General features: G+C 41.4%; 1 protein-coding gene across 5 annotated transcripts; it reads right to left on the bottom strand.

Annotated features, from left to right (window-relative positions):
* Nucleotides 1-228: 228 nt before the first annotated feature.
* qm (geranylgeranyl pyrophosphate synthase quemao) lies at nucleotides 229-27,062 on the bottom strand. Of its 5 annotated transcripts, none has more exons than XM_050194313.3 (11): nucleotides 26,887-27,056; nucleotides 26,581-26,669; nucleotides 25,980-26,048; nucleotides 23,048-23,133; nucleotides 22,440-22,603; nucleotides 20,198-20,299; nucleotides 19,161-19,221; nucleotides 13,702-13,780; nucleotides 7,676-7,778; nucleotides 4,290-4,404; nucleotides 229-850 (listed from the first exon to the last, which is right to left on the bottom strand). In XM_050194313.3, the coding sequence occupies exons 2-11, from the start codon at nucleotides 26,623-26,625 to the stop codon at nucleotides 775-777; spliced, it is 900 nt and encodes a 299-aa protein (XP_050050270.1). In that variant the 5' UTR covers nucleotides 26,626-26,669; nucleotides 26,887-27,056; the 3' UTR covers nucleotides 229-774. The 5 variants fall into 5 exon arrangements, with proteins under 5 accessions (XP_050050270.1, XP_054918101.1, XP_054918098.1 ...); XM_055062126.2 differs by lacking the exon at nucleotides 229-850 and adding an exon at nucleotides 7,294-7,415 and having other exon boundaries at nucleotides 4,317-4,404; nucleotides 26,887-27,061; XM_055062123.2 differs by lacking the exon at nucleotides 229-850 and adding an exon at nucleotides 7,294-7,415 and having other exon boundaries at nucleotides 4,324-4,533; nucleotides 26,887-27,062.
* Nucleotides 27,063-27,524: the final 462 nt, after the last annotated feature.

Genomic DNA, 27,524 nt, shown 5'->3' with positions numbered 1-27,524 from the left:
ATTAAGCAACAACTTTGACAAAGGTGTTTGTTGCAGAAACGTGCTGGTGCTAGTGGGTGTTTGCCACCAGCATTACTGATTGGTGCTGCTTCATGGCACCACACTGTGTCCACTGTACAAAGCCCATGCAGCAGTCTGCTATACAGATGGACTCTCAGCCAAATGCTCAATCGACAGGTGCTTCTTTGCTTTTTACATCATGCACAAGAGACTTTATGTATAAAAATGTACCAACACAGTTGCATTTTTATTTCCAAGTAACAATAAAAAATAATAAAGGCTAAAATAACAACTTATTATCCATTTCAAAAATGGGTGAATTCATGTGAAATCTATGCCTCCCCTCTTTTGGGACACGCAAAAGAAACAAAATATAAAGCAACCTTTCCAGACCACTACGTCTTTTTGCGTTTTGCTTTTTCGCAGATAATTAGCAAACCATTGAGAAGTCATTTGTTCCCATGACACTACAAGTGTGCAATGAAGCCTTATTAATGGTTGAATCATTTTTCATATGTCATTAAATGGCTGTTAGCTGCGTCATTGTAAACAATAAAGACGGCACCTTCTAGTGCATAGATGTAGGTGCACAGACTAGTATTTGGATGATTTGAATGTTGACACACAGCAGATGCTGCATTAATGTGATCTGTGCGCGTGCAGAGTACTTTGAAGACAAAAGTTTGGCAAAACTCGAGTGTAGAGTATGTGAGATGATGATGTCAAAGATGTACACAAAATGTACACTGATGTGCGCTTCTGCTGAAATGATCTTCACCAGTTCTTGAGCTCATCAAGAACTTGAACTATATAAGGATTGCCTCCAAGCTTTTCAGCTTCCCTCCGTGCTCTGCAAGGACAGACAGAAAAACCTTAGTTGTGAATCCGTAGAACTGTCAACAGCACACTCATGGGCCTACATGTCTGACTGAAGCCTTGTGAGCACACTAGCTTACTGCACAGCTTTCACAAGAACCACTAAAGTGAAGACAAACAAGAGGAATGAGGAGACCCAAGGGGCTTGGCTTTTTTTGTTTCGTTTAGTGAGTAGGGACAAGGTTATGCATATTGGAGCTAAAGAAGGGCAAATCCCAAATGAGAAGGAGAGGGGGCCCTCAGGTTTGATATGGAAGAAGGCAGGAGAGGAATGCTGCTTGCAGGTGCTGGTCAAAGCAAAAAAAAGAGCTTCTGCAGCACGGAGGGTGGCTCACCTCCATGCACATTTACATCACTTCTACCTTGGCTACTACTAAAAACTTTTTTTATTAATTATTCTTGTGATAGAATGCTCACTGGACAGTGCTTAACAACTTCAAGTGGATTATAGACGAAATTTCCAATGGGGCCTGGTGAGGGCCCTTCATTGCATGTTCATTTGAGCCTCCCTCTTGTATGGCCTTCACCACTGTTCCGTAGCCAGGTTAGTGATGTAAGGTTTAGTGCTATCATATCCACTGGAGCAAATTAAAATTGCCATGGACTGCTAGAATGGAAAATTTTGATGTCTTACTTTTGCTTGTGTGGGTGCTTTCAGTGTTTAATGCAACTAATAAAGCCACTCTGTTCAATATTGCACCGGGTGATTTTTTAAAATGAAAACAGATAAAAAGAATTTGAAAAAAAGAAAGAAAGATTTAATTGAAGTGAGGATGCCTTCTTCACTATTTGCTAATTCAGGACAGCAGATACTAGACAGGTGAGTAGCTGTTGCAGTCTGTTCACTAATAAACATTTTTCATTAACATTTTAATTACTGGTTGCAAGGCCCTTGTTGCAATGGCAGCATTGCAGGAGGGCTTCGTGGGAGGCAACAGCATTATGCCTAAATTCAAAAGCACCACTTGCTGTTAACATATTTGTCGGCGAAAATTCACCTCTTTGTGCTTCGATTTGAGTGCTTGGCACACAAAAAGCACAGGAAGCACATGATGCTTCCAGCCTGATTCAGTTTCTTTATGTTAATGGGTTCACCACCTGTGCTCCCCTCTTATTTCACGACCTGCCGTGGTTGCTCAGTGGCTATGGTGTTAGGCTGCTGAGCACGAGGTCGTGGGATCGAATCCCGGCCACGGCGGCCGCATTTCGATGGGGGCGAAATGCGAAAACGCCTGTGTACTTAGATTTAGGTGCACGTTAAAGAACCCCAGGTGGTCGAAATTTCCGGAGTCCTCCACTACAGCGTGCCTCATAATCAGAAAGTGGTTTCGGCACGTATTTTTTATTTCACGAAGCTCATCTGTCAGCGACTGACAGTTGCTTGCAGCACCAGCTTATGACAATGGATTGATCGGATGCCTCAGCAGGCCATAACAGTGAGCTGCTTTGCATCACAAAAGTGTAAAATATTGTGGGCATTGCTACTGCCGCTATTTGCGAACCCTGTTTTGGAACCGCAATGAAAAAGGGCAAATTTTTATCGACAGATACCTCAACAAGCAATAATGTTTTTAAAATCACATCACTTGCACAAGCCTCCTGCGGCACCCCACCGCAACACTGCCATTACAACATGGTCCTTAAAACCAGTAAAAGAAAAGTCAATTAAGAAATTTTATCAATCAGTAAATGAGCAAACAGACTACAATGGCTACTTGTCCATCTAATGTCTGCTGTGCTGATGGACAAATAGTGAAGAAAGTAGTCTTGCATCAGTCAAATCTCATATTTTAAAATCTGTTCCCATGAAAAAGGGCCACACGGTACAATGAGTCACTTTAGACAAAGCGTGACTTATCTGAATATTTAGGTTTTACAGAAGTTTTCTTCAACTGAAATGAATGTAGGTAATGAACAAGAGGATAAAGCACTATTTCATGATGCCCTCCTACAAGAAAATTACAGAATCGATCAATGATTTTACAGTGCCAGCCACTATTTGGCAGGTCTTAGCACAAGACTCAGTCAAGAGAGGCCTAGTATGTTGCTATTTCTATGCAAAAGAAAAAAGAAAGACTCAATTCTGTACCCTGAAGTAGCTTTAAACGTGAATAGCTTGTTATAACATAAGCATAAGTCAATCTTACTCATGATCATCTTCACTTTTTGTGCCAGTCGTAATGATCGCCATTAGTACTTCTCGGGTCCTGGCTTCAATTCCCAACTCAACCAGTTGTGCATAGTTTTTTTTTCTGCTTTGCGACCGGATGACCAGCATAGAACAATTTTGGTAAAGTATTGCAGGATCAGCAAAAGCAGCAAATTTAGTGAGATAGGCTGAACTAATGAGATTGGCGACACACTGGAAGAGTTCAGCTGAAACCTGGTTCACACTGCCTATAAATCCTTTTTCCGAAGACTGCATTTCACACGCTAACAACTTAACATCATTGCTCAGCACAAGACATGCCTGCACTATTGCGGAATTTACTCGACTGTTAACCTTGTTTCTATCCGTCGCGTATGTTCTCGCTGAACCTTGTATAATCAGACTGTACGTGCAACACGAATAGTGTTGTATTTTCTGGAAGGTATGCGAGCACCAGCGATTATGCTAGAATCTCGAACAAGTTATGTATAAAAGCTGAAGCACTTGCAGATCAGATTTCGACAATCTTTAAGTGTGCTTGCTGCTATTGTGCTTCGAGTGTCACTTGCTTTTATAGGCACAGGTTCACCCAATAAAAAGTTGCTTTCATAATACAGTTTTGCTACGATGTTCTCCACCATCACTACAACATGACAATACTTTGAAAAATGTACTACTAGTAAACTTGAAGCACAAAAGAAAAACAGGAACAACAGGACGAACATGAACAAGTGCTTGTTCATCCTGTTATCCCCATTTTCCCTTTGCGCTTCAAGTTTACTAGTGATGGAACATCAACTAGCCCACTCTCAAGTCTTGTATGAAAGAAAAACAAAGAAAGAGCATTGACATGTACTCTTGTACCCTGAACTACTGCAACTCTCAGTTAATGTATTTGGCTAGTTTATCTTGCAGAGTTTAGGAACAAGTTAAAATATTTTAGTTTTAAAAAATACTGCAGTCCTGTCTCCATTTTTTGCTAACCATCAGTGCCCTTTAAGTGCTTGTCAGCATTTTTTTTTGTATGCAAGAAAAAAGCCGTCAAGTGCAAGACTGCGGCTGCTTTTTAGAACATTACCAAACAACACATCGCATAACTCATTTTGAACAGCGCGAATAAAACAAGGACACGAAGAAACAAATACGACAGATTTGTTGTGGTATTTGTTTCTTCGTGTACTTGTTTTATTCGCGATGTTTAACCTCAGTTCCAAATATGAACCAACTAGCCCTCATCAAAATGTTACTAACACGTCGCACTTACTCAGCATCCAGTTTCTTCAAGACCTCCTTGGTGTAGGCAAACGATCCCAACTTCTCAAGGACATCCACAGCATACTTCTTGATTTCCAAGTCTTTGGTTCGCTTCTTTACTATGTCTTTTAGAAAGGTTTGGGTCAAAGGAAAATTGTCCATGTTTTTAAGCACCACAAACATAGCTTAGTCACCCTAGCAACCTTTCTCATTTTTTTTGTAGATGTAGTAGGTTTGCAACTAGTCGGTCTGTACTGAAAGTGAATGAAGGGAAACATGGGGGATAGAGAAGACTAAGGTGCGTAGAAAAACAAAAATCTAAAAACAAAAGGCATGGACATATGTTGAAAGTAAGAAGAGTGAGCAATATGAGCCACTATGCAAAGCAATTTTATAGAGATATACATATACTAATGACGATTTTATGATTTGTCTATAAGCTTCAGAAAACTTGAATCCAGAGCTTTTGCACTGTGTTTGGAAGGTCATAGGCTCGTTTAAATGAATATGTTTTGAACTACACAAGTTGAAATACTTTAGCTGCTGTAATCCTAATGGCAAATGCGTTCTGCTCCTCTCGGTGACATTACATTGGCTTGGTTAGCTAGCAGCAGTCGAGCTGGAGGTGGAAAAGCGAATGCTTGCATGCTAAGGATCACATTTCAGTGTAATGATGATGCTGTGTACTAAGCCCACAGGTTTTCGCTTGATCAAATACTCTCTTGAATACACACAGGTCAGTGTAAGAGAGTCGAGCATGCCTCACTGTGCCATGGTTCCCAGGTTTCTGCTACACAGTTTTAAATTCACCCCCTTGTGGACAGATTAATGGCGCCATCTCGGGTTCAAATTGTGCACCGTAGGATACAACACTGAAAGAAGCCCAGGCTGATCAGCAGCCATGAAGCTGCTAATCAGCACACTAGTTGGGAGGGTTGGTGCCACAAATTGTTGATTTTTTAAAGAACTGTGCAAAAATATATCAAGATAGTAAGATTTCCATAACGCTGTGACATAAGTGCAGTGCATTTTGGGGCAGTCAATAAAAATATGAGCACATCCGCCAATAGCATGCATGCTATTGTCGCTCGGTGCAAAGTAGTTCACTTTTGTGCCAACAGAGTTGTCACAGTTATCATAAGGCAGCTTTATTTCTACATACAATAGAAAAATATGTACTGCACTGGTATACAGCTGAATGGTGCAGTCCTGCTACACTGTCTTCATATTCAATATCTGTTTCCACTCATTGCATACCATATTACAGACAACGCCTGTTTGTTATGGCAGAAGTAGCATGCTCTATGTACCCTAGTGCGGCTAAACTGAAAATTAGGTTTCAGCAAAGAACAGAGAATAATGTGGGCCCGTACTGCTTGCATAGACAATTTGTTACTGTGTAGTGCATGCAGTGAATACAATGATCAAGCTCTATTCAGTGGCCACGTCATCTGTGTTATGTGCATCACTAAAACCACACAAAGCGGCTCCCCTATATTGGCCGAGGTCCTTAAGGCATGCAAATTAAGGTAAACATTCGGCAGATATTTGCCTGGTTGGAGACAACTGAATTAAAGAGAAACCCGACAGAAGGAGCCCATCGGGCTCTGAAACGTTGGGTCCTTAAAATAAATTTTTGTTAGAGTTCTTCTCTTTAATGCCAATTACTTGTACAGGCCTCAGCGTAAACACAGCATAGCTTCACTTAAATATTTGAGAAGAAAAGCATGCAAACAGAACATACATGCTTCCACAAGTGCGCACACATTTGCTGCTGAAAACTAAACAGTAGTTTGATGGTGCAGTGAATGACAGGAGCACCAGTGACTATACTTGCTACAGCATGAGAAGCCAACAAACACTGACACCAAGGACAACATAGGGGAAATTACTTGTGCTTAATAAATTAAATAAACGATAAATTAATGGAAATGAAAGTGGATGAAAAAACAACTTGCCACAGGTGGGGAACGATCCCACAACCTTCGCATCTTTCCCCACCTGCGGCAAGTTGTTTTTTCATCCACTTTCTTTTCCATTAATTTATTGTTTGTTTATTTCATTTATTAAGCACAAGTAATTTCCCCTATGTTGTCCTTGGTGTCAGTGGTTGTTGGCTTCTCATGATATGACTAATAAAAATTGGGCCCCTCGGTTAACACCCTTTCTTTTCGTTTATTATACTTGCTACAGGTACATTGGGCCACCGAATAAAAAAAAAAGGTATAACCACCTCTCTGCAACAGCTTGGAAGTCACCTCAAGAAGCCGCCTTAAGGCGAATGCTGCGTGCGAGCTGTCAATTACAGTAAGCATGCGTACCAAGTTGCCAAAACAGCAAATATAATGCACGAGGATAGAAAGTTGGGCGAGTTGGTACGGTAACATATTCTTGGTTTGCAGCACGAAGTGACACACACACAGAGTAGAAGACAGGACGAGTGCTAGTCCTGTCTTCCTCTAGTCGGTGTGTGTGTCACTTCGCGCTACAAACCAAGAATATGTTTCCAAAACAGACACCCTATAACAGACCAGTACAATTTGATGAAATTAAGGAGCAGCATGAAGCTGACATTCAGAAAAGGATAACTACATGTTTTATCCGCGTTGTGGTTTCACATACTTGAACTTAATTCTCGGGTTTTACATGCCAAAATCATGATTTGATTATGAAGCACGCCGTAGTGGGGACTCCTGATTAATTTTGACCACCAGGAGATCTTTAATATGCTGCCAATGCACGGGACACAGGCATTTTTGCACTTCGCCCCCATCGCAATTTGGTTGCTGCGGCCGGGATTTGATCCTGCGACCTCGTGCTTAGCAGCGCAACACCATAGCCGCTAAGCCACCACGGCAAGTTTCACATAAACAATAGACAAGTTATTTTCCCAAATATGTACCAGCAATCCTGCATGCAGCCATACTGAATTTCCTAAAAACAAGATCACTACAACAACCACTGCACCACCATCTATCTGAACAGGAAATTACTTGTGATCCCTTGCATCTTACCCTCTGAATGTATCGTGACTTGCAGACATTTAGTGCATTTTGGACTGCCAAGTCCTTTTTCCTCCTCCTTGTTCCATTTTTGGTCATTCTCTTCTGTCTGATTCTGCCACCTTGTGCTATCGCTGATCATGTTAAGGTGCCAGTCTTGCACTACAGTTATGGGGCAACCAGTAGGCTTTGCTTTGCCTACTAACCTATTTCTTACAAAAGCAAGATTAATGTTAAAATGAGGGCACAAATTACTACTACTTCACAAGATTAGTACCATCTTTTCCAGCTCTCCCTGGCATATGTTTTTCCGGCGCTGCTCCTACTTGTGTAGCTATGGGCCAACTCGCCCAAGACCAATGGCCCAACATTTTCTCCTGTGGAGCAAGGATACTCATCATTCGAGGGTCTTCTGGGTGCTTCTGGATAGCATGAATAATGGGAAACGAAAATTTCCCTTCTGTGAGATCCTCTGCAAAGCTCTTGTTATCTGTATACTGCAAGAAAGGCAAAATCACTGTTTCTCAGAGCTGCAATGTACACAATAACGTGCACTAGTACAGTTTACGCTTGTTACAACGGACCCGTGTGCAACAGACTTTCAGATATAACAAACTATATTTCAACCTTAGTTTGCTCTACCTATTTTACTAATGCAACAAAGTTTGCGTTTAACGGACTATCGGCTGCAGCGGACGAAATTAGCGGCAATTTCAGGGCAGTTTCATTGTTTGTGACTGTGCGCATATGCTGCTAAAGCATCTCATGCTAGCTGGTGATACTGAATCTAACCCAGCCCCGACAAAGAGATTCTTAATGTTTTGAAAGAACTGCAATCTGGGCAATCGGTAATGTAGAGCAACTAAAGTCTACTGAAAAGAAAGCTAGTTGATCATGATAAAACGTTCAGTGAAATTAAAGCACAGCTAGACAAAATTGAGACAGCCTGTGCTGGTATCGACAACATGCAGATTGAATTGGATAAACTTCACGAGATAAGCACCGAAAATACGGCACAGATAGGTGTACTGTCTGCTCGGATAAACGACGCTGAAAATAGATCCAGAAGAAATAACCTTGTTTTCTACGGCATCAAAGATAAACCAAAAGAATCATGGTCTGATTCTGAGAAAATCATTATTGCACATTGTAAACAGTATTTACCTAGATGTACAGATAAAACCGCATGATATTCAGCGTGCACATTGCATCAGGTCTTTCCAAACTGGAAAGTGCAGGCCTATAATTGTGAGGTTTCCTCACTTTAAAGGCAAATATTATGTCCTGTCTTCGGCTCGGAAATTCAAAGATACGGGCTATGCCGTTGCACAAGATCTCGCTCCAAGCACGTGCCTTTCCCAAAAACACCTCATAGCTGTTGGAAGGGCCCGTAAGCTGCGGTACAAGTTGCGACATGAAAAGCTTATCACAGGTGAAAAAAACCTACTATTTCTACCACATTTCTAACCAGGTCGTTGAGGAACGCCCTTAGCCATGATTGAGACCAAATTGCACACCGCGTCCACGGAATTGTCAGCCTTTATCATTCCTGCTCGCTAACATTCGAAGTGTTGTTCCCAAGCGTGATGCACTGTGCAGTCTAATAGGCTCATCTTCTTGCGATGTCTTACTACTAACAGAAATATGGCTCAACACATCCAATCAATAATACCGAAATTCTCCCTTACCTCTGGCATTTTGACATTTTACGGAAAGATAGAGCCGATAACTCGCGCGGCGAGGGTGTATTAGTCGCCACTAACCGGAACATGCATTGTTCACTTGTAAACCTCTCTTCACAAATGGGAATGATTTGGATTCGATGCATTGCTACACACCCGCACATCCCGATTGGTATTTGCTATCGGTCCCCTAGTGCCGACTATTCTTTCACGCCTTTACTTCATGAAGCCTTAAATACGTTAAAAACATATCCTCACAGTCCTGTCCTTCCGTATGGTGATTTTAATTTTCCAACTATAAATCAGTCCAATCCGGCCTCTACATTATCTAAAAGCAGCCCTGCTGCCCTACTAGTGATTTCTTAATTACGTGTATAGCATTTGGCTTAACGTAGCTCGTCACTGACTCAACATGCATTACCACTCACTTGTCCAATGTTTTATATCTTGTATTAACAACTCACCTTGATAACTTTACCCTTACCACCTTATTGCGCAGCTTGAGTCACCACCTGACAGTACATACTTCATTTTATTGTAACGTACTAAAGAAACAAAAAAATCAAAAAGCACTTACACTGTATGATAAAGGGGACTATGTCAGCATAAACCGAGGATAATCTGAGTACTCCGCCACCTTCGTTGCTAACTTTCCACTAAATTCTCTCGAGTCAAACTGGTTGCTTTTCAAAGCAGTGATGCATCACCCTATACGTCCTTACATTCCCACCATTACAATAACAGAAAGAACAACATCACCATGATTTAATGTATCCCTCAAACGACTAAATAAGAAAAAATTTATGTTTCGATCAGCCAAACAATCTAACTCTTCTTCCACATGGCAGAAGTATTACACAGTCGAGAAAGAATATGAGAGGTTAACCTCTCAAACTGAACAACAGTTTCTTTCTAGCACTTTACCAGCTATGCTGCAAACTAACCTAAAGCGATTTTGGAAAACCATTATTCCTAATCAATGGAATAAGATTTCACTTAACAATAGCTCCAAACTTTTGATGCCCGAGACTGAGGTTGCAGATTTTTTTAACACAGCATTTAGTTCGGTTTTTACTAATGAATCATCTGATGGCTTGCCCAATCCACCATACTTCGCATATCCGCTCATGCAAAATATCATATTCGATCTCATTGGCATATGTCAAAGTAACTGAATCACTGAAGAACTCGTCATCCACGGCAGTAGACTGTATCAACGCCGAAGTGCTAAAAAATACTAAACATGTGTGTAGCCTGTCTTTATCTCTCATATTCCAGGAATCACTTAACAGCGCTTCAATTCCACATGACTGGCAGGTGGGCAAGGTCATCCCAGTCTTCAAGAAAGGAAGCCAATCATCACCGAGTAACTACCGCCCTATTTGCATAACAAGCCTCTCTTGTAAAATAATGGAGCATATTTTATACTTGCGTGTTGCTAACTTTTTAACATCTGTCAATTCTTTTCACCCAAGTCAACATAGTTTCCAAAAAAATTACTATTCCTGTGACACCCAACTTGCTCTTTTCTTGGACGAATTACATTTAAACCTAGATCACAACATCCCGACTGACATAATATTTTTAGATTACGAAAAAGCATTCGATAAGGTCCCCCATGGTCGTCTCTTAATAAAGTTAAACCGTCTTAACAATCATCTGTGTGTTCCAAGTTGGATTCGATGACTTTTAACTAACCGTCAGCAGTTCGTATACGCTAACTCACACTCTTGATCCTTAACACCCGTGCTTTCAGGCGCACCTTAAGGTACCATACTTGGACCCCTCCTTTTCTTAATATACATTAATGACCTGCCTTGTAATATTTATTCTCATATCTGACTCTTCTCAGATGATTGTGTGGTTTACCGAGCAATTACTAAACCCACCGACCATTTCGCGTTACAAAGTGACCTATCTCGCATACAAAACTGGTGTAACACTTGACTCATATCATTAAATATATCTAAAACCGTGCTGATGTCTATTCACAGTCGTCGTAATTATGATATGCGTAATTATAGCAGCAATAACATGCAGACTGCAACAACTGATTCATTCAAATATCTTTGTGTGTATATCGCACACGACTTAACTTGGACCTGTCATGTTAACCACATAATAAATTCTGGTAATCATACTCTAGGTTATCTACACTGTAACCTTTTCCTCGCTCTTCCCTCTATTATAATAAACAACTTGCCTTCCAAACTTTTGTGCGACCTAAGCTGGAGTATGCCAATGCTATTTTTTACCCGCAGCACAATAATCTTATTAATGCCCTAGAGTTGGTTCAGAACCAGGCGACACAATTTATTCTAATTATTTGTACAATTCAAGCATCTCAGCACTAAAAGCCTGAATAAGCTTAACCGCTCTAGCCTCATGCCGTAGAATAGCCCGTCTTAACCTTTTTCATAAATTTTTCCATTGTTTTGCCTTTTGACAACCCGTACATAAAAAGAGTTCATTGCATTGACCGCCCCAGTCACTCTAACACAGTATATCCCCAAGCCCACACCATGACTTTCCAGCAATCATGTTTTTCTGCGCACAGCTCGATACTGGAATGGCCTGCCCACTGAAGTTGCCAGTATCATCGACTCACTTGCATTCAAGCGGCTCATCAAAAACATCCCATTGTAACTTGTAGTATCTTTGTCTGCCATTAACCACCCACTCCCTCATGTAATGTCTCAACAAGAGACTTTTGAGGAAATAAATAAACAAGTTGTTGTCAAAATCGGTCGTATAAAACCGACTTTTGCCGTGCCAACATGGGCTGACAATTGACTTGCGAGGGTCAGCCGACGATCGTGGCTCAATATCGCGCACGCGAAGGAGGAAGGCGGGGCGGAAGCACGCAGTCTTCTTTCTCGCGCGAGGTAAGAGGGGAGGGGAGGGAGAGGGGGGTCTACTCTGGCGGTTGCTGCTTACGGAGCGGCTGCACGTGCGCCTTATCTTGAAAGGGCCCCTCACCAGGTCTGGGCATTTTGAGCTGACAAGCGCAGAGCATACAATGAACGCTAACGATCGGGTTTGCAAAGAATTACATCGCTACGTGCCGCCGAAAGGGCGGAAATTTCAATCCGAACGCCGTTTTACCTTTGCCTTGTGGCGATCGCGCTTCAAGCCGGACAGTGACGTACTCGTGTCCTTGTGCCTAGGTACTCATGTCCGCAGTGTGACGTCGCTCATGGTGGCATGCGACTTCGAGAATTATTCAAGGCAACATCTGTTATTTATGTGATCTGTAGCTTGAATTGACGAATTGAAGTTTAGAGAAATAATAAAACACACAAATGGAATGTCTGCATGTTTTCTATTTTACTTTGCACCGAAGCAAGAGAGATGTACTTCTGCTTCGTCTGCTTGTTCCCACGGTCGTGCAGTCATGTGCGCAGGTACCGAAACTATGCCATTTTCTACCATGTTCCAGAGTGTGATCATGCTCTGCGATATGCTTGTTCTGCCTCAGTATTCGTGTAGCACTGAATTATACCGCTAGTCATGTGTCCTTGTGCACGGCGCACAAAATCGTGGGCTGTGCGAAATGAGACAATCACAACAGTTCGCGCCCAACGTGATCAACAAAAGTGCACGCTGCAAAATAAAAAAATAAAAAAATAAAAAAAAGAAAGAAAGAAAGAGGAGAAATAAAAAATCAAGGCGGGGCCCGTGTGACGTATGCATCACGCGATCCTCGAGGTCCGGCATGGGAGAACGCAGGGAAGGAATTTCGCTTCCGAAGGCTAGACGGGGCGAGTGGAGAGTGTCGCACTTGGCAGGAGAGTTCGCCGCCTGAAATCACGGGTTTGTGGCACTGAAATATTTCTAGCTCTGTTATTAATGAGCCGATCTGAAAATTTTTTTTCGGCAGAACACTCCCTAGAGAACACGTAACAACTTCCAGTGTATAACCAAAATTTGCTGTGGGACCTGGTGAGGGGCCCTTTAAAAAGTGATCTGCAATGTGGACAAAGTGCGCCCAGTGCTGGTAGCTTCATATGCGCTGTGCTTTCGGCGTTTAGTTCGTGCTGAAGTGAGAGACAGCACGAAGGTCAATTCGCTCGCTGCTGCTACCGCGCTTCTTCACTCCAATGTTTTGACAGTAACCTTCCATGGTCATCGAGCAAGATAGGCTCATGTTTACCTGTGTGCGCGACACCATGCTTGTTAATTTAGTTAGTAAGTGAATGTTTACAGCTTTATACGGCTAATAAAACTAATATCCTTACTTCGCATAGCTGTCTACTTATTTGCTGTCACAATCGATACTTCGCCTCTAGGGTGAAACTGACTTTTTATGTTGTTTTTTATTCTGAACATTCTTCACTAACTCCTTGCAATAACGTCGTTACATATCACAATGAAAGTATTGGAAGCGAGGAATTTTGGATATTACGAACTTCGGATAAAATGGACATTTTTTGTAGGTTGATCAGGGTCCGTTGTAACGAGAGTCAACTGTATTTTAACAAGCAAAGTAAGATCAGATCGCGTACATACCACAGCTCTTGTTAGGCATGACAAGATGCAGTATATGTATATAAACACACGTATCCTGCACTGTGAACAGTTGCTCAATCAGTGACAGAAAGTGAAGATCCAAAAACTTTGCTAAGGCACCAAGTGAAGCAAATTTCAATAAATGATAAGCTGTGCACACATAGCTATGCAAATGCTCACACACACACGCTATTGTTTATTTTTGTTTCAGAAACGAAATTAAACACACCTCTTTTAGGACCAGGTTGGCATAATCATCCCTTATCTGGAAGTACAGCCCCAAGGTCCCAATCAATTCGCTGAAATCACTGCATGAAAAGAAGACACCAATAATAACAGTAAGCTCTTTATCATGGAGAAGGCTTCAGTTCTTGAACACTGCAAAGTTTTCTTTTTCTTTAATTATATATGACACCATACAGGGGACTGAAAAGTTAACCATTCATCCAATTTCCATTGCACTGTGCAATATCTTTTTAATGTACAATCAAACCTCAATATAACAAACACAAATGCAATGAATTATTGGATAGTATAATGAAGCAAATCTAATATCGTAAAATGTTTTTTGGCAGTATCAGCATGTATGCTTATAACAAATATAGAACATAACGAAGGTATTCTCTCGTTGAATGCAACTTCATTATAATGAGGTTTGACTCTATTCACAAAAAACGTTCTGTATGATGATATTCCCATTCACAAATCTCTAACCACAATTGTTTTTACTGACACAGCCATGTCAACAAAACACCTTTCTTTGTTTCTTGAACTCTTAACTGTTTTAAATGTGTTCTTGTACCAAAGGATTTAAACAGATAATTAGCATTAATGGAAATATTAAGGGAGAAGTGGCCAGTCGTAGCCCACTGTTAACCCCTTAAGTGCCGATGACAAGTTAACTTGTCATGACAAAGGTTGCACTACCTTCTATTTTTGACACAAATAAATGATACACCATTGCCTTTACCTTTTTGTTGCTGTTTTTTCAACAGGAACAGTAAAAACATTATAGGCATTCCTGGTATGAAATTTTTAGAAGAAAAAAAAAGGCAAAATAATGCAGATTTAAAAAGCTCTGCACTTTTCATCTATTTTTCAAAAATATTTCTGCAAGTTAAGGATTTAAGAAATGATGCACAAAATTTCAGTGAGGAGAATTTCAGGCAGAACTTGTAGCAAGTAAGAGTGACCAACAGCATCAGCTGATAAATGCATTGATCACATTACATGTGATCACGTCAGCCTGCCAAATCTTCAATTTCATAAACCAAGCATATCTGGAAAATTCACTGGGACATAAAAAAATTTTTAAGTTTCAGATACAAAGGTTTCACCCAAATGTGCGCCTAAATGTCTGAACCCCAATGAAAATGTAGCATGGGGTTGCTGGAGACTGAAAACTATAACCTAACAATGTGCACTCATAAGTGCTCTTTGGGAAAATCCTTTGCTTCTCCCCGACCCCCAATTTTCCAACAAACATAGCTTGATGCACAAAAGTCTGACTTCGGTCCTTTCTCAAAGAATGGTGTCAAAGGCCTCACGCTGAACAGCAATAGCGTGCTACTGTAAGGCCCCGGACGCAGCTTCCATAGTGCTGACTGATGCTGTTAGTCACCGAAGTGCAAATCTGCAAGTACACCTGACTTGCATAACTTGCTCCTTGACGCTGCAGTTAAGCATACCCATGCAAGTCCTCCTGCTAATCTTCCTTTCCAAGCTCACTGGAGAACAGATTGTCAATGAAAGAAGCAGAGTGCACTAAGCACTAGTAGAATGGAACCTATTAACGATTCTAACTCAATGCTGGCGTCAACGCCATCATCCATAGCTGAACTTCAAGACAATGCGAATGTTCTTGTCAAGAAAGAAACAGCCTGAAGATAATGCCCCCAAAGAACTGGTAGATAATATTTTTACTTAGAAATCTGTTAGAATCTGTTAAAGTTCCTATGTGTCTTGCAAAGTCATGAGTGAGACGATACAGAAAGCAATAGAAATAGATCTAGAAAGTTCAGATGACTTAAACAGCCCAGGAAAGCCAGCAGTTGTGCACTAAAACATATTGTACCCATAAATAAGCTGCTGAATGCTGATAACGTCAATTGATAAATTGAGTAGAAGTGTTCAAGGATCTTTTTTGGGGAATATAAGTATGAAAGTCTTATCTGCAACAATGAACATTTGTCGAACACTGACAAGTTTAAATACTTTAATAGCTACCTGATGGAGCAAAGCCAAGGATTACGTTGATGGGTTTTTACTGAAAGAGAGTGATTACTCGAGTGCCATAGGCAGAACTACAAAAATCCTTCAGACGAAAGGAACTTGCTATGAATGACCACACAAGCTGTCTGCTTTTATTAAAGTCCATCTCTTCTGCTGATGACATACATACATTCCTTGAACCTCTCTATAATGAAGGTGTCTAGAACATCAGAAGTTGTGGGGCTCTTGGTTTTGGGCCCGAGTACAGCACACCGTTAAAGGTAGTAGTAGAAAAAGAGTTTACCCTCATAAATTCAGCTGCACTATGACCAAAATAAATCTAGCAATGCAGACAGAAGTAATACATTTTGCGAGCTTGTGGAGTCTCTCAAGGAGGACAATAGCAGAAAAAAAGCCTTGGAGCTCACAAGACATTGCATGCCACCACAAAGAAGTTAGAAGATCAATGGAATGCTGACAGTGCCATTTAGTTTCAGCTATCACGCTCACAACAGCCTAAAAAAAAAAATTCCCTTTTTTTGTGACTTAGGGCACCAAACCTTTACTATTATACGATACAAAGGAATACCAATGCGAGAAAATAGAGAAGATGAAACAAAAAATGGAAGATGCTTTTGCATTGCAACAGCTACCACCTGGCAAAGGATTGCTGGAACATCATGCTCCTACACTATGACATATGCTAAGAAAAGCACTTCACATTCCTTTGTGGCTACAGCATGTCAAGCACAATCAAGTGTGGAACAACCTGGCAGATGCAGAAGTGACAAGTACTGTGCCTAAGACTGATAAAACTATCCAACTACAAACAGCCATAAACTGGGCTCAAAACTTCATCAACACAAATGTATCAGGAAGGATATAGTGCAAAACTCTGATACACTAGGTATTTGAGAGGAAGAAAGCGTGGCACTTTGTTTGGTAAATCGTACATTTGGTACCAGAGGAAATTACAGTCAGTGGAGCTGTGGCTGAGAAGGGACTCTCTGGTGATTTTTTGATGTTCACTGACTTTAAATAAAATTTTGAAGTTGTGGAGGGAAGAAGCAAGACTGCAGAGCAGTGTAACAATATATTCACCTTTGCACTCTGATTAGCTGTACCAAACAATATGACCGCAAGTCACTGAGTATTCCTGAAAATTATTAAAAATTTGTTTGCGTGTTCCTGACTCATGTCCACGTATGTATGACTTTTTACCACTACCCTGTGCTTGTGACGTGAGTCTACACGCTACTTTTTCTATGGGATGATGGCCTACAATCGCCGTTTTGACAAACGTGATAACCGGTGCTTACTCTTTGCCTTGCTGCAGCACAACGCATTGAGCTTGGGGCACGTGAGCTGCCTCGTGAGGAGGCGGCTCAAAAGCAAATGGCGATCTATCAGCGCTTACACTGTCGCTGAAATAGCCACTGTCTAGTTCAAAATGGCTGGAAAGGCTCCTTGTGTCATCAGAAAACATTGCCAGCTTCCCTTTTTTTGGAGTCTGCACCATGTATACTGCGTGTTTACCACGCATTCTGCTTGTTTACATTACAGTAGTGTAGGCTGCGATGTCATCAATTCATGGTAGACGTCACACAAAGCAGCTACCCGTTTCAATTTCGGTGCCTCGTTTATTGGTTATTTAAAATTATTGACGAGTTTCTAAGCAAATTGAATAACCCTACCGGTGACAGGACTGCCAATGCCATTTCAAAATGGCATCCTAATATGGTTTAAAAACTGCTGGAGTTGCCCTTTACCATAGTGGTCAGCAAGTTTGAGTTGAGGCCCTTTAAGTTTTAAAAATTTGTAATGGAGTACCCTTCTTGTTTATTGCAGCAACTTTTCAAGCAAATGACTGCCATTTCTAACTTGCCGATTAGGATGATTTTGCAAGCAGCAGTAAAACCAGAGTTATCACACAGTCACAACTACTACTGGCAAGTTGTCACTGGCAGAATGTGAAGACTGTAGAGTAGACTAAGAACCACTGAAACATTGTATGCCTGGATGCTAAAATGTCATGTAGACTGCCTAAAGCCAAAGAGCATCAGAGCAACATACAGCTTGGCAATAACGACAGTCGCAATAGGAGACAGCAACACTGATGCAGACGTGCTATTAGAACAACTGGAAGCCTTCTGGGATGTATAGCCTTTGTCAGAGAAGTAACAGGACTGGCTGCTTTTTAATATTTTATTTATTTGCGATATTCGAACATATGAAATGAGTGTCAATGAATCGCTTTGTACGTGCTCAGAGTAGACATAGCCAAGGAAGGGCTTCCATGTAAATTTAATAGGCAGCAGCGCTGTTCGGCTTATTAGAGCATTTAGGTAGGTGTTACACAAGTGACACGATAGATGCAAATTCCAGAATCGGGCAGACAACTAACATTAAGTTCTGCATTACGGAAAACCTCTCGCAAGATGTGGAACATGATTCAGCAAGTATATGGTGACAAAACATTATCAAGAAGCCACGTCTTTGAATGGCACCAAAGGCTTCAGGATGGAAGATGCAAGACAATCCCAAAGTCAGCCGTCCATCAACTTTAGGAGAATGGTGTATTCGGCTAGTTGGTACTGATTCACAATTACTACAGCGCAAACAATGAAAACAAAGGGAAGAATGAAACAACAAGACCATGCGCCAATCAACATCAGATAGAGCTGCAAATGTGGAATGTGTTCACCAGTTACTGCATGAAAATCGCCTCATTACTGTGTACACAATATCAGAAGATCTGAAATTGAACAAGGATACGTGTCACCAGGGGCAAGATCATGCAAGCCTCTCACTTTTCTAATGTTCACTTGCACACTTGTGATTTGCTGGCGCTGCACTTTTGTCAGCGGTTGTCAGCATCGCGAGGCGGGAGTGCAAACTGAACACTGTATCCTCAGTGACGTAGGATGCGAAACGAACGTTTGGAAAGCGAGATGTTTGCGTGATCTCGCCCCAGATCTTGCACAACTGAAACTCAATTCGTTGGCAAGCTGACTATACAGCCTGCTCTGCGCCATTTCAGAGAGTCAACAAACCCTGCTTCAGCGCCCTTTGTGCTGCAGAGTGGAGGAGTGTCACATCCTTTCCTGACCATTGCCTCGTCAGAAAAGTTACTGCAAGTTAATCACCGCACCTTTCCAGCTTGTGACATATAATTAAAATTGTCAATACATTCATCGAGTAGTTTGAAATGCAATGACCTTCTTTTCTTATCACCACAAAATGACGTCAGTTCAAATTTCCTTTGGGCAGAAAAAATATTTCCATTACCCAAAAACGAACTAAGTCAGTATGCCTAAGCTAAACGCTCAGAAATAGTCGTACTATTCTGAGATTTGTGTTGAGCACCAACCATTATAAATATTTCACTTCATGAGCTATTAAGTACGAACATCATTTTTATACTAGAAAAAGCGGAAAGTGCCACTGAATTTGGCAGGTGACTAGCCCATGCCTTACCTCTTGTTTTCACTGAACAGTTGCATAAGCCGTACAGCTAGTCCAAAAAGGCCTCCAGTTTCTAAAGAAAATAAGCATGACACTGTCACCGGCAAGAATAAATACACATTATCTGTACACCAACAGATGGCTTAATGGTAAGTCAAGCCAATAGCTTCAATTTAATGATTAAAAGACACCCTCAAGGTACCACAGAAAGCCAAAGCACACTAATAACAAAAAGCTGTGCTTCTGTAAATGTTGGGGAGCAGTATAAACTGCCATTACAGTATGCTTCATAGGGAAATTTTGGGGAGTTCTAGCCTGGTGTGCTACTGGCAGGATGGGATTACGAGACACAGAATCTTAAAAAAGACGAGTTTCTGCAAAGAACTGGCACATAGCCAGGAATTGAGAATTGCATTCTCCAATAGATAGGACCAACCCAGTGCTCTGTTCATTTAGAGACTGCATGCCAGAACAAAGCAGAAACTAAGCGTTTTTGAAAAAAGTTATGTCCTATAAACTTCTTGACACCGACAGTACAATGTATTGGTGTTAATGTATTAGTGTAATACCGGTCATGTAGACTGAGTAGTCAACACCTCTTGTGCGGCTGGAGTTACACTTTGGTGCTCTGGTAACACTTACTGTTATAGCATAACCAGCCCCTTGCTCACTATTGGTTTCTTATTCTTACATCATTAAGTGTGCATGCAAGTACAAATGTGCTTTTTGCAACTCAATCTTACCGCACACGGCAATCACACAATGGATGGTCATATAATGGCTATGAGGCTGAGAAGAAACGGATGTCACCCTCACAGGGCAAGTGCATTGAGCATCACCGAAAGAGCTACACATTTTGACATTCTGGCAGCACATAGTGTTCTTTGAGTAGCCAGCCTGAACAGAAATTCCCAGTGTGAAAAGATGTTCAGTGTTTGCAGATAAATAGAAACAAAAATAAAGGTTTGAAAGTGGGCTTCAATTCCAACTCTGGTTGGTTCTCATATCACGTTGTGAAACAGATACTTCTACAGACATGGGAAACTTACTTCGTTTAACCATTGTGATATAGTCATCCTCTGAAGGGCAGATGTAATTATCCCTCCAGTATATCTCCATGCCTTGACCGCGGTGAAGCTCCAGGCACTGTTCTGCACAAAGCATACTATGTCCGTGAATATTCTTACAACCTATTTATCTGACCACCTAGATGCACATAATAAACAAGTGACTCAAGAGTTCAGATGTCCTACAGCAGCTACTTGATTGATAGCGCAATCCTAAAACAGAGCAAAGAAACAAAGACGCAAGAAATGTGCACACATAGCAGAAGCACTCTCCTTCCTCTGTATGGTAATTTCGGTACATTAACCAAATTATTCCAAAATGAAGTTCTGGATTAAATGATTGGTCAGATATTAGTCCTCAAAGCTACACCAAGGTTGTGAAGGACACTGTAGTAGAGGATTCAATTTTGACCAGATATGGTTCTGCAACATGCACCAAATTCTCAGTAGTACATCATTTCTGTGTTCATCATGGTGGCAAAGCTATAGCATTCTTGTTACCCTGCGTTCTAAACAACACAACTAACTCCACTTTGAATATGCACCATCTGACTTAATGCCCATCACAACCATAGCAACAGTGGTCCTGCAGCTGTGATGCCGTTGCCAGCATTGGCCTGCTTTGACAGTGTAGAATTTGCACAAGCAACATTTTGTCTTGTTTATCTTTTTACAACCGGTAATGAGGCTCACATAAGCACACATAAAGTTACAACAATTCAGAACTTGTCCATCAGGAGTGATAAGCTATCCCTTTTTGACATGGCTTGCATGTCATGTTTGAGCCTTTAATTAGGAATGTGCATACAAAGAAGCAATACAAAAGGGAACAAAGATTTGTGTTCAAACTGGTAATTTTCTCTGCTCCTGTGATTACGTAAATAAAGTTGCATGGGGGGATTCTTCAACATAAAAACTACATAGGTTTTGACCTGCATGGTTGCAGAGACTAGTGTTTGAACATTGACTGAGTGTTCCCTCTCATGTTGATGCAGTGTACACCACACTCTCAAAAAAAATTTTTTGGTATGCTTGCTTTAAAGGGCCCCTCACCAGGTCTGACCATTTCGAACTGACAAGTGCAATGCGTACAGTGCACGCAAATGATCGTGCATGCAAAGTTCTATGCTGCTGCGCACCGTAAAAAGAGCTGAAATTTCAAACCAAATGCCCTGCACCCTTCTTCTCGCGAGCGCCACACTCCCAGCTGGAGAGTCAACATCAATTGTGCAAGTGCACCTACGTAGTTCGCGATGCTGTAACGTCACTCACAGTGGCACGTGACTTTCAGAATTATTCAAGGCAACAGCAGTTATTTGTTTTATCTGTTGCTTCAATAGATGAATTAACGTTTAGAGAAATAATAAAACCTACAAACCGAATGTCTGCGTGCCTTTGTTTACTTCGTACCGCAGCAACAGAGATGTACTTCCGTTTCATCTGCTCGTTCCCATGTCGCGCAGTCATGCACACGGAGAGAGAAACTATGTGATTTTCTACCATGTTCCAGCATGCGATCAGCCTGTGATCCACTTGTGTCTGCCTCAATGTTCGTGTAGCACTCGCTTATACCACTAGTCAGGTGTTCCCATGCACAGCGCGCAACATCGCGTGCTAAGCAAAACGAGACAAATGCAACAGCTTGCACGTGAGACCATCAGCAGAAATGTACCATGCAGCAAAAAGGTGAGAAAAAAAAAAAAAGAATACAAGGCAGGGCCCGTGACATATGCATCAAGCGATCTTTCAGCTCCAGTATGGGGGAACGTAGGGAAGGAATTTCACTTGCGGAGGTTAGATGGGTGCAAGTGGAGAGAGTGTATGTTGGCGGTGACACTCGCCTCCTGAACTCATGGGTTCACAGCACTGAAATATTACTATCCTAGCTATTAACGAACCAATTTGAAAACTTATTACAGTAGATCACTCTCTAAAGGGCACGTAACAACAGCCAGTATAAAACCAAAATTTGCTATGTGGCTTGGTGAGGGGCCCTTTAACGATTCATTTGGGCAATCTTTATGGGACTTGAAATTTTTGTTCTTACCACCGCACAACATTCACAGACTGAACTATCTGCTCTGCAGAAGCTGAAGCCAATGACCATGATGAACAACTGAAAACTAATCACCATTAGCTGCTCTTACCCAATCACTCCTGTGCTGAGAAATCAGAGCCACATCAGGCTGATATCTGTGCCAAAAGAGAATGTAGGCAGGCTCACCAGTGAAAACAGTGGTGGCCCGGGGATCACCTAGCTGTAGACACTTCTCAAGGCTGAGGAAGTAAACATAGTTAGCAGAGTTTATGGTGCTGGCCACTCCAAAGATGTGATGAGCGACAGGCACACCTCTTCGAAGCAAGGAGCTATCCTCAATGTCATCAATCCTATGGAAATCAGGAAAGAAAAAGACCTGTGAAGCCACAGCTCAATAAATTGGGCATGGATAAGCGACCACAGAACAGGCCAGCACAAAAAATCTAGTGCCTGCACTCACCAATATGTGGCTACACAACTTCTTTCACAATTCAGAAAAAGAAAGCAGTGAATTGCATGTACTAACTTAATCTCACAGCACCTAAACCAACAACCTGTTCATTAAATCATGCAGGCAGGAAGCTATGCGCAGAACTGATGCATCATATGCAGTATTGCTTGTGCATGAAAAATGAGTGTTGATTGCCGTGAGCCATGACTCACGGCAATCATTGCAACCAGCCAATCAGTCACTGCAGGCAAAGAGACTTTTGGCAGTATCTTCATACGTTGCCAAACTACAACAACCAAGAACACTCATACTCATGCAAACAAAGTTTGGCTATGATACTTACAAAAGACTAGAATTGTGGAGCATTTGAACAATCTCTGTTACAGCTTGACATTTTTCAGGGGATATTTTCAGCCAATAATTGAAGGCCTGGAAATGAGAAGCAGAAATTACAAATTAAAAATGGAACCAACATCAAATCTGCTAGCAAGCAGGGCTTTGGCACTGGGAACTTGTGTGCTCACAACTTGATGAAAAACGTGTTAGAAAAGAATAATTTCGATACAGCAATTACAGAAAAGACAGTATGATGACTTTAATGTTACACTCCCAAAAATAGTCTGCAGTAAATTACAGGCCGTTCACACAGGTGTTCACACACGGTGTCATGATTTACATTTATAAATACACAGTTGTATTAGTGACCTCAAATGAGATTGAATTGTCTTTCTGCAATCTATCAACAATAACTTTGACAAATCTTATGCATCTAAAAGAGCACAAAGCTTAGAACAAACAAAGACTGGATCATAAGTACACATTACACTTTCTCTGGAGGTTACAACTTCGTATTATTTTTACCAATCCGATTAAAAATAAGACGTGTACTTGGAACACCAAGTACACTTCACAGAAGCATATAGAAAGTTTATCCGAATATCTTAATGTGCTAACTACAGCCTTGAATAAAACACAGCAGGTAGCTTGAACATTCCAGAGCTGCGATAATGCACAATGTACTATGTGGCATTGCTGCACGTGCCTCACATGTCTGCCTTGTAACATGTGGATTTCTTCCATAAAGAAATATGGCCCACCAGGCTACCATGGTACATGGATAACATGTAAATAAACTGTTCAGCTTGGAAGAATAAACTGACTTGAAAAACAACACAACAAACGCGCCAGAAAAGCTGACACAACAAATGCTACCTTTGGGACTAACGACGCAATTTTCCACACACCGGCTTTCCAAGTTAGCCGTTTCAGAACTGCAATGCTCAAGAATGACAAGCTCATTTTAACATTTCTAACATGCCATGGTGCAATTCAATTTGCATATTAATAACCATTAAGCTATGATCTCTTGAGGACCAAAGCAAAATACAGCATGCCACTACCATCTGTTAAAAGGTGAGCAATAAAGAAGCAAGTTTGAGCAAACTAGACTGCTCCGGCTATCTGGAACAAGAGCCTAAAATCTCCGACTCGGATCCAATTTCATAAGGAACGCTCAGTTTGTAATAAGTGGGAACACATGAATGAGCACATGGCGTCTGAAATAACTTTTGTTAACATTATGTAGTGCTCTTACTCTAAAATGCAAAAAGTACTGCACGAGCTTTGGATGTAAATAGTTCTGCATACTTATTGGATGTAAATAGTTAAGACTACTTATCTGCTACAATCACTCTGTCCTTTATGTCTATGTGTGCAAGAAATGAAGGGAAGAATGAGACACCAGAGAAGACAAGTTCATGCTCCACTGGCTAAGCTGGCACAGTTTCCTCTGTCTTTGCAACACAGACTGTGGAGAAAGTCAAAAGCAAGAAATGAGAGCAACTTAAAAATTCAAAGCAGACAGTGATACCCCAGTGGGATAGAGAGAGACAAGGAACAAGGCCATGTCCTGTATTTCTTCTCTCTTATCTTATTCTTCATGTGCAAAAACATGAAGTAAAGCTAACTTACCAAAGTTTCCACCCCTATTCATTCATACTCAAATTTGCAGTGCAAATGGATTTTAAAATTAAATTGTGCGGTTCTACGTGACAAAAGCGCAATATGATTATGAGGCATGCCATAGTGGGAGACTCCAGATGAATTTCAACCGACTAGGGTTCTTCGGCGCAGACCCAATACACAGCACTTTTGTAGTCCGCCCCTATCAGAACTGTGATCGAACCCGCGACCTCATGCTCAGCAGCACGCGATAGCCATTGAGCTTTCGCGGCAGGTTGTGAATGGAATTCTATGGCCTACTCTGTCTAATACCACTTTAAGTGACAGCACTTGCCTGGTTCTTCAGCAGAGATCAACGACTCACCTACGTTATGAGAGCAGTATATGGATGCGAGGAAAAGTTGGGGTGTGGGAATCTTGAGTCTCCACAGTGCAGGATGCTGACAACATAGTGCAGACCCAGTAGTCCCGACCTGGTATCCTGACTTCCTAAAAATTTTCCTCACATAGTTTGTTGACCATAAACCAGACCAACTTGTCTGGTACACTTCATAAGTTGAGAACTTTCCTTGGAGAAAGTCTGGATCCATCTCTGATCAAGCCTTACTGAAAGCCAACGTTAATTATTGGTTTTGTGTGCAAACAAGCAAAGCACTGTCAGTAAGAGTGGTGTTAGACAAAATGTTCCGTGAAATGCATTCACCAGAGCCCAGAATCAACACGGCAATTGAGTTTAAACAAGCACTGCTTTTCTAGTGACCAATTCTATGACTATGCACTACAATGTTAGTAACACAAAGCGGTGCCACTAGCAAACAAACATAAAACGAACAAGTTATGAAAAATCCCACCCAATAAACATGCAACCATCACAATAAATAACAGACGACACAAAATCTCACCCTTCAAAACATATTCCTTTACAGTATTTGCCCCTTTGCAAATGAATTCTGTACATTTCCAGAGAGGCAATGTATAACACATTATAAACGTTTCCTCACTGCAATGCAATGACACAGCATTGTTATGACTTACTTCTTTGTAAACAATGATTTAACACAAATTTTACTTGGTGTACACCACATGCGAACAACAAACAAGATGCTTACATTCTTAACACATATTAATATGAGATAGGATGTTTAACTAAGGTACTGTTACACATTTACAATGGCAAAATAATGGTGGTACTCGAAATGCCCTCATGAATTTTGGATATTTTATAACAGCACCTTGAAAGTTAACTAGCTCTATAAGAACCTGCAGACACAGTATTGATACAAAAACATAAGTAAACTTAGCATCCATCTTACCTCTGCCAGTTTGGTTCTTATTTGCTTTCCAGGAATTCTGACAATGTAATAATAGGGTTGAAGTATCGCCTGAAATAAATTACAGTAGAGAAGCATTAACCATGAGCACGAAGAATTCCTTAGCAGCTCCAAGATTGAAATGCAGATATACGATGGCACCATTATACGAAATGATAACAATAACGCTTATGTCACTTGTTCCCAGAGAACTGAATTATTGAAGTCTGGCCTTCTCAAGTTTATCCAGCTTGTGCTGCAGACTAATGATGATTTTTAACTGTTTACATTGGTACATAGTACAGACTGCATGACGCAAACAGGAAGGTAATATGGGCGTCATCTACGAATCGCCCTAAGCGATAAAGGCGTGCTACCTATACTACACCTCCTCAAGGGTCAGAGCTAACCGTGAAAGGAGAAACAATGTCAGCGATAAACAGTGCGCAATTAAAGCTCAACACGCACAGCTAATGTTACACAAAAGTGAAGCTGTAGGGTCATCAACACAAGGGCACCACGACGCCGGTACCGTAGTTTACAGCGACGAGTTGCACTCGCTTTAAATAAGAATAAAGTTGCTTTAATACATGATAGTACTCACTCTTTCCATTTCCTCGCTACTCATAGATTGCTCGTTCTTGTCCATGGTGCGTCAGACGTAGATGTAGTTATAGTAAGTTCTTCCCGCGACTGTTCCGATGAAGCATAAAAAAGAGAGAGCACTGCGTGAATACGAATACCTAAAAAAAAAGCTAGTACTGCACACGTGTACAAAGCACAACACTAGTGAAAACACTGCTCCGTTACGTATCATTCATTTCCTATTACTCGCATGATAGGCACGCACATGGTGAATCGCGACACATGTCGATCTCATGCATTCAATTTAACGAAGGATCAGGCGCACCTAAAGCTCCAACACCGCAGGACTTCTATGTTACAAGTAAAGTTAGAACATTCTAGCAAATTTAACGGAGTTTCGCCACAGCTGGGCCAGGTTCATTGATTCGTGACTACATGAACGCCAGCGGAAGAGTTGCGGCAGCCGCTCGAATCCGCTGGAACTGCTGCGGAAAGGAGGAGAGTAGTGCGTGGTGCGACGAGCAGCCAGAGCAGCAAAGAGCGATGATGTCATAAAACGCGATGGGGCGCTAGGCGCTACCATCATCTTAGGCGGATTACGGACAGATTAGGCGGAAAGGTTGTTGAGCAACGACTACCGGGTTGAATGTATGCGGATGGATATTGTACTGTTAGCAGATAGCCAGGAAGATTTGCAAACTCTGGTTAATTACTGTGGAGACGAAGGAGACAGTTTAGGTTTCAGTTTTAATGCAGCTAAGTCCGGTGGGATGTTTTTCAACGATACGACTGATCAGGAGCTTGCTATACAAGGCCATGAAATACCCCGAGTGGCCGAATACAAATATCTCGGGGTATGGATAAACAAAGGGCAGATGTACACGGAAAAGCACGAACAGTCTCTCATAGCAAAAGGGCTAAGAGATGCCGGGATAATGAAACATAGGGCATTGTGGGGGTAAA

Source organism: Dermacentor andersoni, chromosome 1 (genome assembly GCF_023375885.2).
Source record: "Dermacentor andersoni chromosome 1, qqDerAnde1_hic_scaffold, whole genome shotgun sequence".
NCBI classification, from domain to species: domain Eukaryota; kingdom Metazoa; phylum Arthropoda; class Arachnida; order Ixodida; family Ixodidae; genus Dermacentor; species Dermacentor andersoni.
This window is presented reverse-complemented; position numbering and strand designations above follow the sequence as displayed.